The sequence below is a fragment of the Cryptosporidium ryanae genome (assembly GCF_009792415.1).
Source record: "Cryptosporidium ryanae isolate 45019 chromosome Unknown contig_26, whole genome shotgun sequence".
NCBI lineage: Eukaryota > Apicomplexa > Conoidasida > Eucoccidiorida > Cryptosporidiidae > Cryptosporidium > Cryptosporidium ryanae.
Genome location: NW_027125525.1, coordinates 1 through 11973, shown reverse-complemented (window position 1 = coordinate 11973; position 11973 = coordinate 1). Strand labels below are relative to the sequence as shown.

The following is an 11973-nucleotide window of genomic DNA, read 5'->3' as shown; positions in this document are numbered from 1 at the left end:
AAAATTGATTATATCTATTAAAATTCGGCAATTGTTTGTTGAGTAAATAAGTGTATATTGAAGCTGAAACAAAATATTATGCCATTTTTAAATAGCTTCTCAAACCTTGTTTTCAAATTAATAGGAATTCAACATTATCATTAATTCTAAAAATATACACAAATACACCATTTCAATAATGAAATCAAAAAATAATTAAATTAAACAAATTACAATATAACTTAAACAACTACTCATAAAATAACAGTATTTGAAAATGAAGAAATACCTTACAAAAAATACAGGTGATATAAATATTTAATTTAAATTGATGACAAAAAAATTGAATTCATATTTGAGTTAAATTATTTAATATAAAAAAAAATTATGATTTTATTGATTGTAAATCATTGCATTGTTCAATGGGTTGAAAGCATTCACAAGTGCGGTTATAATTAAATATTTTATCATTATCACCAATAATATTTTAATTATTTTTAAATGGTTGGAATTTCTGCACTTTTTATTTTAGATATTAACGGAAAGTCTATTATTGGAAGAAACTATAAGGGTGATATTTCAGAAGCATCTGCATTGGAAATCTTTCAACAAAATGTTATTGAACAAGAAGAATCACTACGAAAACCCATTTTTTATTGCAAAATGATCACCTATTGTTGGATAAAATACAACAACTTATACTTATTATCACTTACCAGACGTGATTCTAATGCAATAATGATTGTAACATTTTTGTATAAACTTGTGGAAATATTAAAAGAGTATTTCAAAACTCTTGAGGAAGAGAGTATTAGGGATAACTTTGTTGTAATATATGAGTTACTCGATGAAATAATGGATAATGGGTTTCCTCAGATGACAGAAGTTAAAATACTGAGAGAATATATAAAGAATGAAGCCCATGAGCTTTCTGCAGCGTCAGCTTTAGTATCAGGTAAAATAAATTCGCTTTCGGCAACAAAGCCACCATCAGCCCTATCAAATGTAATTTCATGGAGGCCAGACGGGATAAAACATAAAAAAAATGAAATATTTCTCGATGTAATTGAAAAAGTCAACATGATTATTTGTTCAAATGGAGATGTAATTAACTGTGAAATTATTGGTACTCTAACAATGAAAAGCTATCTATCCGGAATGCCAGAACTGAAACTTGGCTTAAATGATAAGTTGGGAGATGCATCTATCTCAGGAAGTAACGGACGTGAATCTTTATCGAATAATAGTCGTTCTGGTAAAAATAAGTGTTTGGATATAGAAGACATAAAATTCCATCAGTGTGTGAGACTCGCAAGGTTTGAAAGTGATAGAACAATTTCTTTTATTCCACCAGATGGCCAGTTCGAACTAATGAGCTACAGACTTACACCGTCACATACATTAAAGCCCCTTTTCAAAGTTGATGTGGATGTCGAATATTTAAGTAGTACGCGGATAAGATATAACACAAAGGTTAAAGGACAATACAAAACTAGAAGTATTGCAAAAAATACTGAAATTCGAATTCCAGTTCCAAATGATGTCGTTGTTCCAACATTTAAGACCTCCGTTGGCACAGTCAAGTATGTTCCAGAAAAGGATATTATACTTTGGAATATTAAAACTTTCTCCGGTCAAAAAGAATATACAATGACGGCCGTATTTGATCTTCCTTCAGTTGTAAATGGATCAAACATGAGTAAAAGGCCAATAACTGTGCACTTTGAAATTCCATATTTCACTATTTCTGGCCTAACGATTAGATACCTTAAAATAACAGAGAAGAGTGGTTATCAAGCCTTACCATGGGTTAGATATATTACACAGAACGGGAATTTCGAAATCAGAATGCCATAGACTATGCTAAATAAATCTGAATAAAAAAAAATTATTGAATTCAAATATAAAATTTGTAGGGCTCATAATGAGTTAAAAACCGAACAGAATAAAATATATACGTTTTAGTCATAAGAAATAATTGTCGATACTAGTCTTAGCTGAGGTCACTTTAAAAATTATGTATCTATCTCCCTACATGTAATTCAAAAATCACTGTGAGAATTAAAAGCACCTAACTCCTATATAAATAAAGAATCATAACTTTATATTTGCATTGAATACTCCGTAAGGGATTATTATTGACTTATTTAGGAACTTAAACCTGTAGTAGTTGGGGAAGATGTTAATTGCGCGCCTTGTGTATCTCTTGAGCACGCGTATAAAGCGGTAGAGTTACAGAATATATCAGAAGTAAAAAAATTGAATAAAGCCTGTTTAATCGCCAATTTAGCCGGGTATACAAGGTTCTTAATTAAATATTAAAATTGGCAAATTTTAACTTGATATTTGAAAAAGAAGATCTCCAATTTCATAGGAGAAATTTTCTCAAGTACACCTACGTTTTCAAAATAGTGCCTTTTTTGATACCATCTTTTTTTTTACATATTTGATCACTGACAGCCAAACAAATTTTTATAATTTGTCTATAGCTCAAGCAAGTAAAACCTGCACACTCAGAAACATATTATACATTAAATGCTTGTAAGAGAAGAATAACTTTAATCGAAAGATATATGTTCATATAATTATAGCCGAAATAGCGAATAATACCACAAAGTATAGGGAAGCTTCATTATTTTGAATGGCACCGATTCCATCAGTTTCAATATCAGGAACTGCAAATGGTTCAAGTACTGATATTGATGTTGATTCAATAATAGCAAAGTTGTTGGAGGTACGTGGTTCAAGGCCGGGGAAACCCGTTCAATTAACAGAAAAGGAGATACGTGGAATATGTATTAGATCTCGTGAAATTTTTATGAGCCAACCAACTTTGTTAGAATTAGACGCTCCAATAAAAATTTGTGGTGACATCCATGGACAATACTATGATTTATTGAGGTTGTTTGAATATGGTGGTTTTCCACCGGATACTAATTACTTGTTTCTTGGTGACTATGTTGATAGAGGTAAACAAAGTCTAGAAACAATTTGTCTGTTATTTGCATATAAAATAAAATATCCAGAGAATTTTTTTCTTCTTAGAGGTAATCACGAATGTGCCTCTATTAACAGAATATATGGATTCTACGATGAATGTAAACGGAGGTACAATGTTAAGTTGTGGAAAACGTTTACAGATTGTTTCAACTGTCTACCTGTTGCTGCTATTATTGACGAAAAAATATTATGTATGCATGGTGGTTTATCTCCAGAACTACATAAACTTGATCAAATTAGGAAAATAGAAAGACCGACAGATGTTCCTGACACCGGATTACTCTGTGACTTGTTATGGTCTGATCCAGAGAAGGATGTTCGAGGATGGGGAGAGAATGATAGAGGTGTTTCTTTTACTTTCGGACACGATGTAGTCGAAAAGTTCCTTAGAGACCATGACATGGATCTGATATGTAGGGCCCACCAGGTCGTTGAGGATGGGTATGAATTTTTCGCGAAGAGGCAATTAGTTACTCTTTTCTCTGCTCCTAATTATTGTGGAGAGTTCGACAATGCAGGTGCAATGATGTCTGTAGATGAGACACTTATGTGCTCCTTTCAAATTCTTAAACCAGTTGAGAAAAAAAAACTTAATCCCTGATTTTTATAAATAAATAGTGTCTATAATATACAATTTTATCTCAAATAGAAAAGGAACATTAATACTTTGTTACTTTTTGGTTACTTTCACACTTATCTCTCCCTGAAATTGAGTGATTATTATGCATTAATTCGTTCCACTTTTCCTATTTTTACATTCAATATAATTTTTCAGGTGAAAATTTTCCTTTTAAATATAATTAAGCGAATTAACTACTAATATAGGTCATCTGCATTCTAAACTTATAACAAAAAACGCCAACTAGTATTCAATTATTTTAGATTATTTTATTGTAACAATTATATCGAATTTACTAATTATAAAATTAACTCAGATTATTTTACTTATACAAATATGATAAATCATATTCTTATATACCAATCTATAAACATAAACCTACATCTTATAATAAAGTGCAAGGTTTTCCCTCTCAACAAAAACTCGGCGCGTTATGAAGAAAAATGTGTTAAAATATTAATTAATACTGTGGTTTCCACAAGGTTTGTATTTTGTCAGTGACTAAAAGATTTCAATGTATCATGTTCACACTCTTTATTAAACTATTATACTCATATGACTCTACATGTCACTCTGGACAAAAGAATATGAGCCGTTAACTGCTCAAGAATTAGTCGTAAATAAGACAAAAGTACTGGAAATTAGTGATTTTCTTGCAGATGCGTTTAACAAAGGAAACGATGAAGTATATAAGAGAAGTGTTCTTATAATTTCTGGACCGAATGGATGTGGGAAAACAACGCTACTCCGTTGTATTTGTAAAAAAATGAATATAAATATTTTAGAATGGGAAACACCTTTCGGTCTTAAAGAAGGACTAGGTACTAGTTTTTTTCGCTTTATAACGAATTTAACATTTTTCTCAAGCTTTCGTACTGAACCCAATGGATTGATTCTTATAAAGGATTTCCCAAATACACTTATTCAGTATAATAAACAAATACTAGACGAAATTAAACACTTCTTATCTAATTCTAACCAAGCACAGCAATTTAAAGTTCCTATAGTATTCATTTCAACAGAAAGTAGAGAGGATAGAAATTTTTTAAAGCTTATTCTTCCTGGAAACTTTGACATTCTTGAGGACAAGACGAAACCCATAATTAAACAAAACTTTAGAAATATAAAAATTAAGCTGGTAAAATTAAACCCCATTCCATCCACTGTTTTAAGGACTACATTAAAGAAAATATTAAAACAAGGAAATATTCATATAGGAGGATCTGAAGATTATTTAATAGAACAAGTTTGCCACGCGTCAAATGGTGATATGTCGCACGCAATCAACCTTTTACAATTTCTTTTTATTGAGAATCACAAAAAATCAACTAAAAAAAATATTATTGGTGGATTTAATATACCTAGCTCACAGATCTCCAAAAAAAGAAGCAAATTGTTTTTAAAAATTACTGATGATGTTCATTCAGATGAGAAGAATCGCTTTCTTTTTGGTAAGGAGCCAACATACAATATATTTAGAACAATAGGGAAGATATTATATAATAAACGCGAAAAAATTGATAACAACTTTAGTAGTGTTGAAAAATTTGATAGGCTTAATAAAAAGCAAAAAAATGAAGAGTTTTTAGGAACTTGTTTTACAGACTCTAATTCTGTAAATATGAATAGATACATAAGTGAAAAAATTTTTTATTTTAAAGGATTTGAAGGTAGCGATAAACCTTTAATTGATTCAATAGAAGACGGAATAAAATTAATAAATAGAGGAAAGGTTTCATTTGATTTGGAAGATGTACTGATTCATTCTGGAAATGATGAAGAAACGTTAATTTTGTTTCTTCAGGAAAATTATATTCCTTTTATTGGTAATTGTATTGACTTAATTAAATGCTCAGAAATATTCTCTTGGTCTGACTACATATTAAGTTCGAAGCTGTTACCAAATAATGAAGATCATTTACATTTATTGGTCTTATCTTGTATTTCAAGAACAATTTTATACTTTAATTCAATCCCCGTGAACCCATGTTCAACTAACTCAAAAACACAAACTGATGAAAAAGTAGGCTTTACAAACAAATTCCTTCCAAAACGGAAGAACTGTCTAAACAATTCTATTTATTTAAATAATGAAGAAAATTTCTCAAGATCTAGTTCAATTAAATCAGTATTTAGGTGGCATCCAAAAAAACCATTCTATAAAACATTTGTTTCTGATTCAAAGAACATAAAAGAGAATTTTCAAATTTTAATAAATGAAAATATGCATTTCAATACTAATATTAACACAATAAATTACTTTAGTTTCAACAAAACACTTTTTGTTGATATTTTTCCATACTTGAACTATATATTTATGCAAAATAACAATAAACTCGGCAACTTATCACCTCACTTTAATCATCGATTTCTTAGTTTCGCAAGAGACAGTAGTAGATATACAAAACATGTTTTGCTATCACACGAACTTCTTGTGAACGAGCTCAATGTGAACTCTGATAACAATATAGACACAGTTATTGGAGAATACCTGAGCGATGAACAATTGGTTAGTATATTGGAAACCTGCGAAGCTGATATCTATGATTTACTTGAGTCAAAGACTCAAAACACATGTAGTTTGAATATAAAAGATAGATGTGGCCTTGAAAATAGTGTCTCATCAGATGACTCAATAGATGATAATTTTTACTGATAATTATGTCTGGTATTCATTTTCTTAACTATTGTTTGTATATTATATTTTTCCTGGCGGTAGCTGATCTCATTTATTGCTCGAAAAAATACTTGATAGATCCAATATAACGAAACAACATATATTAATGTAACACAAACATATCAAATATTAATAATGTGTAATAACATGTTTACAAGAACGAGTACTTTTCATTCTGATATTATTACTTCTGGAGAGGAATTCTTGTTTTCCTCTGAATCTGTCTGCAGTGGCCATCCAGACAAGCTCTGCGATCAAATCTCGGATGCAATTTTAGATTCATGTATAGAACAGGATCCAGACAGTCGGGTTGCATGTGAAGTATGTACAAAAACAGGGTTTATTATGGTTTTTGGAGAGATAACGACAAAAGCAAAAGTTAATTACGAGAAAGTTGTTCGAGAGACCGTAAAAGAAATAGGATACGACTCTGAAAGAAAGGGTCTCGACTATAAAACTATGGAAGTAATAATAAAACTAGAGCAACAAAGTAGCGAAATTGCTAATTGTGTATGCTCATCTAATATTGATGATTTTGGAGCCGGTGATCAAGGAATGATGTTTGGGTATGCAACAAACGAAACTGAAGAATTAATACCTTTAACCCACTTATTAGCTACTTCAATTACAAGGAAGTTAGATGAAGCGAGAAAAAGTAATGTAGACAATTGTTCTGAATGGATTGGGCCAGATGGAAAGGCGCAAGTAACCGTAGAATATGCTTGCAGACAAAGCGAGATAACTCCCAAAAGAATACACACTATTTTAGTTTCTGTTCAACACAATGAAAATGTATCTAATGGTGAGCTTAGAGACTTTGTTATTAAAAACGTTATACACAAAGTTTGTCCACAGAGATTTATGGATAGTGAAACAAGGATATTAATTAATCCATCCGGAAAATTTACGATTGGTGGCCCTGCTGCAGATGCGGGGCTAACTGGCAGGAAAATAATTGTAGATACATATGGAGGTTGGGGAGCTCATGGTGGTGGAGCCTTCAGTGGAAAAGACCCGACAAAAGTTGATAGATCAGGTGCATACATGGCTCGTTTAGTCGCAAAATCAGTTGTTCATTCCGATTTGTGCAGTAGGTGCCTAGTGCAAGTTTCATATGGAATTGGTATTGCAAAGCCATTATCTCTCTACATAAATACATTTGGGACTGCAAAAAATGGAATGACAGATTCTGAACTTTTAGAAATTATTAATGAAAATTTTGACTTTAGACCTAGTGCGTTAATTAAATCGCTAAATTTGAAATCACCAATTTACAGAAAGACTGCTAATGGAGGACATTTTGGTCGTTCCGAAAAAGAGTTTCTTTGGGAACATCCCGTACTACTTTTTCAGAAAAAAAAGAAATGATAATGTAATATTTCTGTTTTATGCCCTACTTTCAGATTAAAAAAAGGTCAATTTTAGGTAGTTTTTTGGGCGGTTAATAGAAAGTTCTTTTTACAAATAAATTTGGTTATTTTAATTTATGATGAATGCCAGTGAATTGGTCCACAATGCGCAGGAGTTATTGAATAAATTTCCCCCGGACTATGAAGAGGCTAACAAACTATTTGAAAGGGCCTACAAGTTGGAACCAAAAAATAGTTTTGTGTTGTCTGCATATGGAGAATTTATGATTACAATTGGAAACTTGGAAAACGGTAAAATACTCATTGAAGAGAGTATAAATGTTGATCCGAGTGATGATTACATTAAATACTTTAATTTGGGGCAAATTCTTGAAGGTGAAGAGTCTCTTTCTATATGGAAAAAGGGAATAGATATACTTGCAAACAAATTACGTACCATGGAGACAAATAATAATTTTAAAAATTCTTCAAATGAGCAGATATGCTTTTTAAAGGATCAACTGTGCAGTGCCTTTTGCGCAGTTACTGAATTATATATGACTGATTTATGTGATGAAGAAGGTGCAGAGGCTGAAATACAAAGATATTTAGATAAATCTGAAAAGATAAATGAAGATCACTTCGAGACCCTTTGTTGTAAACTGAGCTACCTAAAAACGATAGACAATATACATGAATCAAAAAAATATGTTTCTAGAATTAAAGAACTTTTATATAATAAATATGACTTAAATTCAGATGACCTAATTGATGATGACAGTCTATCCAGGTTTCCAGAGTATTCTGTGCGTTTAAATTTATCCAGGACATTAATAGATTTAAACGAAACAGAGCTTGCAGAAGAAATACTTCACTCATTATTAGTTGAAGACGATGAAGATTGGCAGGTTTGGTACCTTCTTTCTTGGTGTTCCCTAGTTACAAATAATATTGAAAACTCCATTGAATCATTCAACCTGTTTGAAAAATATGGAGAAAAGCACATTATAGATCCAGAGCTCAAAAAACAGTTCAAGTTAGATCTTGAGAATCTAAGACAGAATATAGAAAAAGTTAGTGAATTTGAAAAGAAATAACATAAAATATAAACTATATTAATTTTGTGTTTAAACTTTGTTTTAATTTGAAATCTAATATTATTTTCATGCTTATGAACTGATTGGTTCCATAAACTTTTCACTATTATTTTTTATTCTATCTATCATCACCCATCTTAGAGCATCACCGCGCCCTACATAAAAGAGCTCCCAAGCGACCTTAGTTGAAGGTGGATCAACCGCAATGCGCAGAAGTTCGTTGTTTGTGTATTTCATTATTGGTGGGGCATTCAAGTTTGTGTTGTTGTTGAAAAACCTCTCTTCAAATTCATTATTTAAATCTTCAGATGCACTTTTTCCCATAAAAAAATTCTTTTTTTCTGTAACACTATTTTCTGAAGTACTTAAATCACTTGCTTCATCGATATCTTCCCTTCCTGAGAACCTACTATACGGCTTAATTTTTGAAATCCAAGACCTGGTTCTTAATAAATCAAATTCTGATTTACCATCATCAGAGTTGAAAAGTATCCAATCATAGTTTTGAATATGTGGGGAAATTACATCAGATCTCTTTGACTTCATGGATGAGCCAGCAGAAGGTAAAGGGCATACCTTTACTGTCCTTCTTGAATTTGTTGGTATACAACCCAACTCACTCCTTCCAACTGCAAAGAATCCATCGACACAAGCCTTTCCCCTGCATTTAAAAGTCGGCCAAGGAACTGATAGGAAAGGGATTGTTGAACTTGCAAGTATACACTCAATTAGGTCATCCTTTGATGTAAAATCTGAGACAAAATGTGACTTTGGAACGGGCAGAACTTGAGTATATGAAATTATTGTTTGTCCTCCTTTTTCTGCCCTTTTTCTTAGTAATTCGACAGCATTATCCGGTATTTTTTTTCGAAGCTCTCGTTCAAGTACATTATTTAACCTTCCTGCAGTTCCATTTTTTCTGCAATCTTCGTAGAGTGAAATACAGGCATCCATTGCTTCATAAACACTTATTCCCAATGCACAACAAACTGCCGCAATTGATCCTCCTGACGCTCCAGATAGAGGTGTTGAATCTGTCAAATAACCCTGTTCCTGTAACTCTAATATCACTCCAAGATGGTATGGAATTAACATTGCACTTACACTGAAAGAGAATCCTATTGGTATTTCTTTATCTCCTAACCTTTCAGAAAGCTTTGGAAAGTCAGGTCTGAGCTGAAATTGCAAATCTTGAATTCCTTCCTCTATTCTTGATGCTAAACGATTTAATACCGCTGAGCTACCTCTCTGAATTTCTTCAAAAGAATTAGGCCAAAAGAAATAACTTCCTGAAGGTTGCACATTTGTTTCAATTTTTTCATTTGACTCAAATGAAGTACTTAATGCGTTTAAATCAATGTTCTTTTCTAAATTGCAAGAATTACGAGTCAATTTTTCACCACCTAACTTCTCAGTATAGAAACTTAATTTCGTTTTCCAGGTAGTTCTCTTTCCTCTATCATTAAGATTAGATGAACCATCTTTTATAGTTAATTTTGGATCGACATCAGTTTCACTAGAGTTTGTATTTCTAGTATTTGACATTTTTTATAGCATGTGTAATACACCTAACATAAGAAGATCTTCATAATAAAACTAATTTATATATATAATTATTATAAACTTTAATGTATTTTGTTATCTTAACACAATGCTTCGTATAGATTTATTTACTCCAACTTATATTTCCTTTTTTAATAAAAAGAAGTTATCTGGCGCCTTTGAAAACAAATTTTCGGAAATTATTCAATATTATGCAACTTTGGTACTTCGAACACAAATGTGAGGAAAAGAATGTCGATAACCCAACTATTTTTTATTATTAACATACAGCTTATTATCGTTGTATTTTGCGTTATTGTTGTTAGAAAGCTTATCTCTCTTCTCAAAGTTAGATCAGACCATTACAATAAATGGAGAAGTCCTAAGAAGCAGACAAACAATAACACCAAGTAAATTGAAGATTTTATATTATTATCATTAAAAAATGAAAGAGATTATATGTTTATTTTATTCATATTGGAAATTTAACGAGCATAAACTATATCAGTAATACTGGTTTCAGATTTTCAGTAAATTATAAATTTTCCTCATTATCTGAATTACCAATTTACTTAAACCTTTCAAATAAACATGTTTTGTCAGGTTTAAGAACATAAAAATTATATTATTACTCTATATACATTAAATCGCCACAATTATTTTGATTATTTATACATCGAAATTATATTATTACATATGTTTAAACAAGGTTAAGCAAATACAAATTTTTATTTTTTAATTTGGGTTTTCTTATCTCGGTACTTTTAAAAAAATTGGTGAAAAAAAATTACAAATTATAAAATTCTATTTTTAAAATTAATAATTATGTATTTAATTAAAGACTAAGACCAATGTAAAATAATGAATTTATTTAAACTAATTATATATAGAGTGATTGCTACGTTATTTTTTTTTTACAGATCAACAACCTCAATTTACCACATTTTAAATATTGAATCTACTCTTTTTACTTTATTACAAAACTAGGAAAAAATACATTATATTTTGAAGTTAAAAATTAACTTTTTGAATTGTTTTTGTTAGCATTATTTATCAGTTCAACATTATTGAATTCGACTTGTTCCACATGTAAAACAAGATAACTTTGTATAAAGAATATAAGGATAAAATTTAAAAACTTGATTAGTAAAAACAATAAAGATTAAACTACAGACTATTATATTCTTATATCTACCCTTTTCCTGATAGTTAAATATTTAATTCATTGAAAAATTAATGATTACAATCGTGTTTATTTTTTATTTTTTTTCTTTTACTTGCCATTAATTTCCATTAAAACGGGAAATTAACAAATATAAACCAAAATGAAGAGTTTAAATGTTTAAACAAGTAAAAGTCTGTTTGACAATTGAACTATGATCAAAATATCAGTGTAACTTTTGAACAATGTACTAAATTATTACTGAAAACCCGTTCAATAGTTAAATATGGTGATTAAATAAAATCTAAGAAACTATAAACAAACTACCGAAATTAAATATTAAAAATCGACCTAAATATTGTATATATCAATTTCTAAATTTATTATTTATGAAATTTAATGCAAGAAATTCATTTTTAGAGGCTAACATATAAATTATTAGTCCAATATATAACAAGTTTGATTTTATGTTTTAAAATCGTTGTCCGGTTTCCCACCCCCCCCCCACCCCCATCCCCATCCCCAACTTACACCTCTTATGATCCTTC

The 11973-nt window shown here is 30.5% G+C and overlaps 6 protein-coding genes across 6 annotated transcripts; 5 read left to right on the top strand and 1 right to left on the bottom strand.

The window, feature by feature from the left end:
* Positions 1–480: 480 nt before the first annotated feature.
* FG386_001646 (clathrin assembly protein) lies at positions 481–1836 on the top strand (the record flags this gene model as incomplete). The annotated part of the gene is made up of 1 exon (XM_067341039.1): positions 481–1836. One exon carries the CDS (start codon positions 481–483, stop codon positions 1834–1836), a length of 1356 nt encoding a protein of 451 aa, XP_067198110.1.
* Positions 1837–2620: 784 nt separating this feature from the next.
* Positions 2621–3580, top strand: FG386_001635 (serine/threonine protein phosphatase; the record flags this gene model as incomplete). The annotated part of the gene is made up of 1 exon (XM_067341028.1): positions 2621–3580. One exon carries the CDS (start codon positions 2621–2623, stop codon positions 3578–3580), a length of 960 nt encoding a protein of 319 aa, XP_067198099.1.
* A 583-nt stretch (positions 3581–4163) lies between these two features.
* FG386_001624 (RAD24/Rf-C activator 1 AAA ATpase) lies at positions 4164–6254 on the top strand (the record flags this gene model as incomplete). Its single annotated transcript, XM_067341017.1, has 1 exon — positions 4164–6254. The coding sequence occupies one exon, from the start codon at positions 4164–4166 to the stop codon at positions 6252–6254; it is 2091 nt and encodes a 696-aa protein (XP_067198088.1).
* A 156-nt stretch (positions 6255–6410) lies between these two features.
* On the top strand, positions 6411–7643 carry FG386_001613 (methionine adenosyltransferase; the record flags this gene model as incomplete). Its single annotated transcript, XM_067341006.1, has 1 exon — positions 6411–7643. One exon carries the CDS (start codon positions 6411–6413, stop codon positions 7641–7643), a length of 1233 nt encoding a protein of 410 aa, XP_067198077.1.
* Positions 7644–7764: 121 nt separating this feature from the next.
* Positions 7765–8721, top strand: FG386_001602 (TPR repeat protein; the record flags this gene model as incomplete). The annotated part of the gene is made up of 1 exon (XM_067340995.1): positions 7765–8721. The coding sequence occupies one exon, from the start codon at positions 7765–7767 to the stop codon at positions 8719–8721; it is 957 nt and encodes a 318-aa protein (XP_067198066.1).
* A 72-nt stretch (positions 8722–8793) lies between these two features.
* On the bottom strand, positions 8794–10266 carry FG386_001591 (patatin like esterase; the record flags this gene model as incomplete). Its single annotated transcript, XM_067340984.1, has 1 exon — positions 8794–10266. The coding sequence occupies one exon, from the start codon at positions 10264–10266 to the stop codon at positions 8794–8796; it is 1473 nt and encodes a 490-aa protein (XP_067198055.1).
* Positions 10267–11973: the final 1707 nt, after the last annotated feature.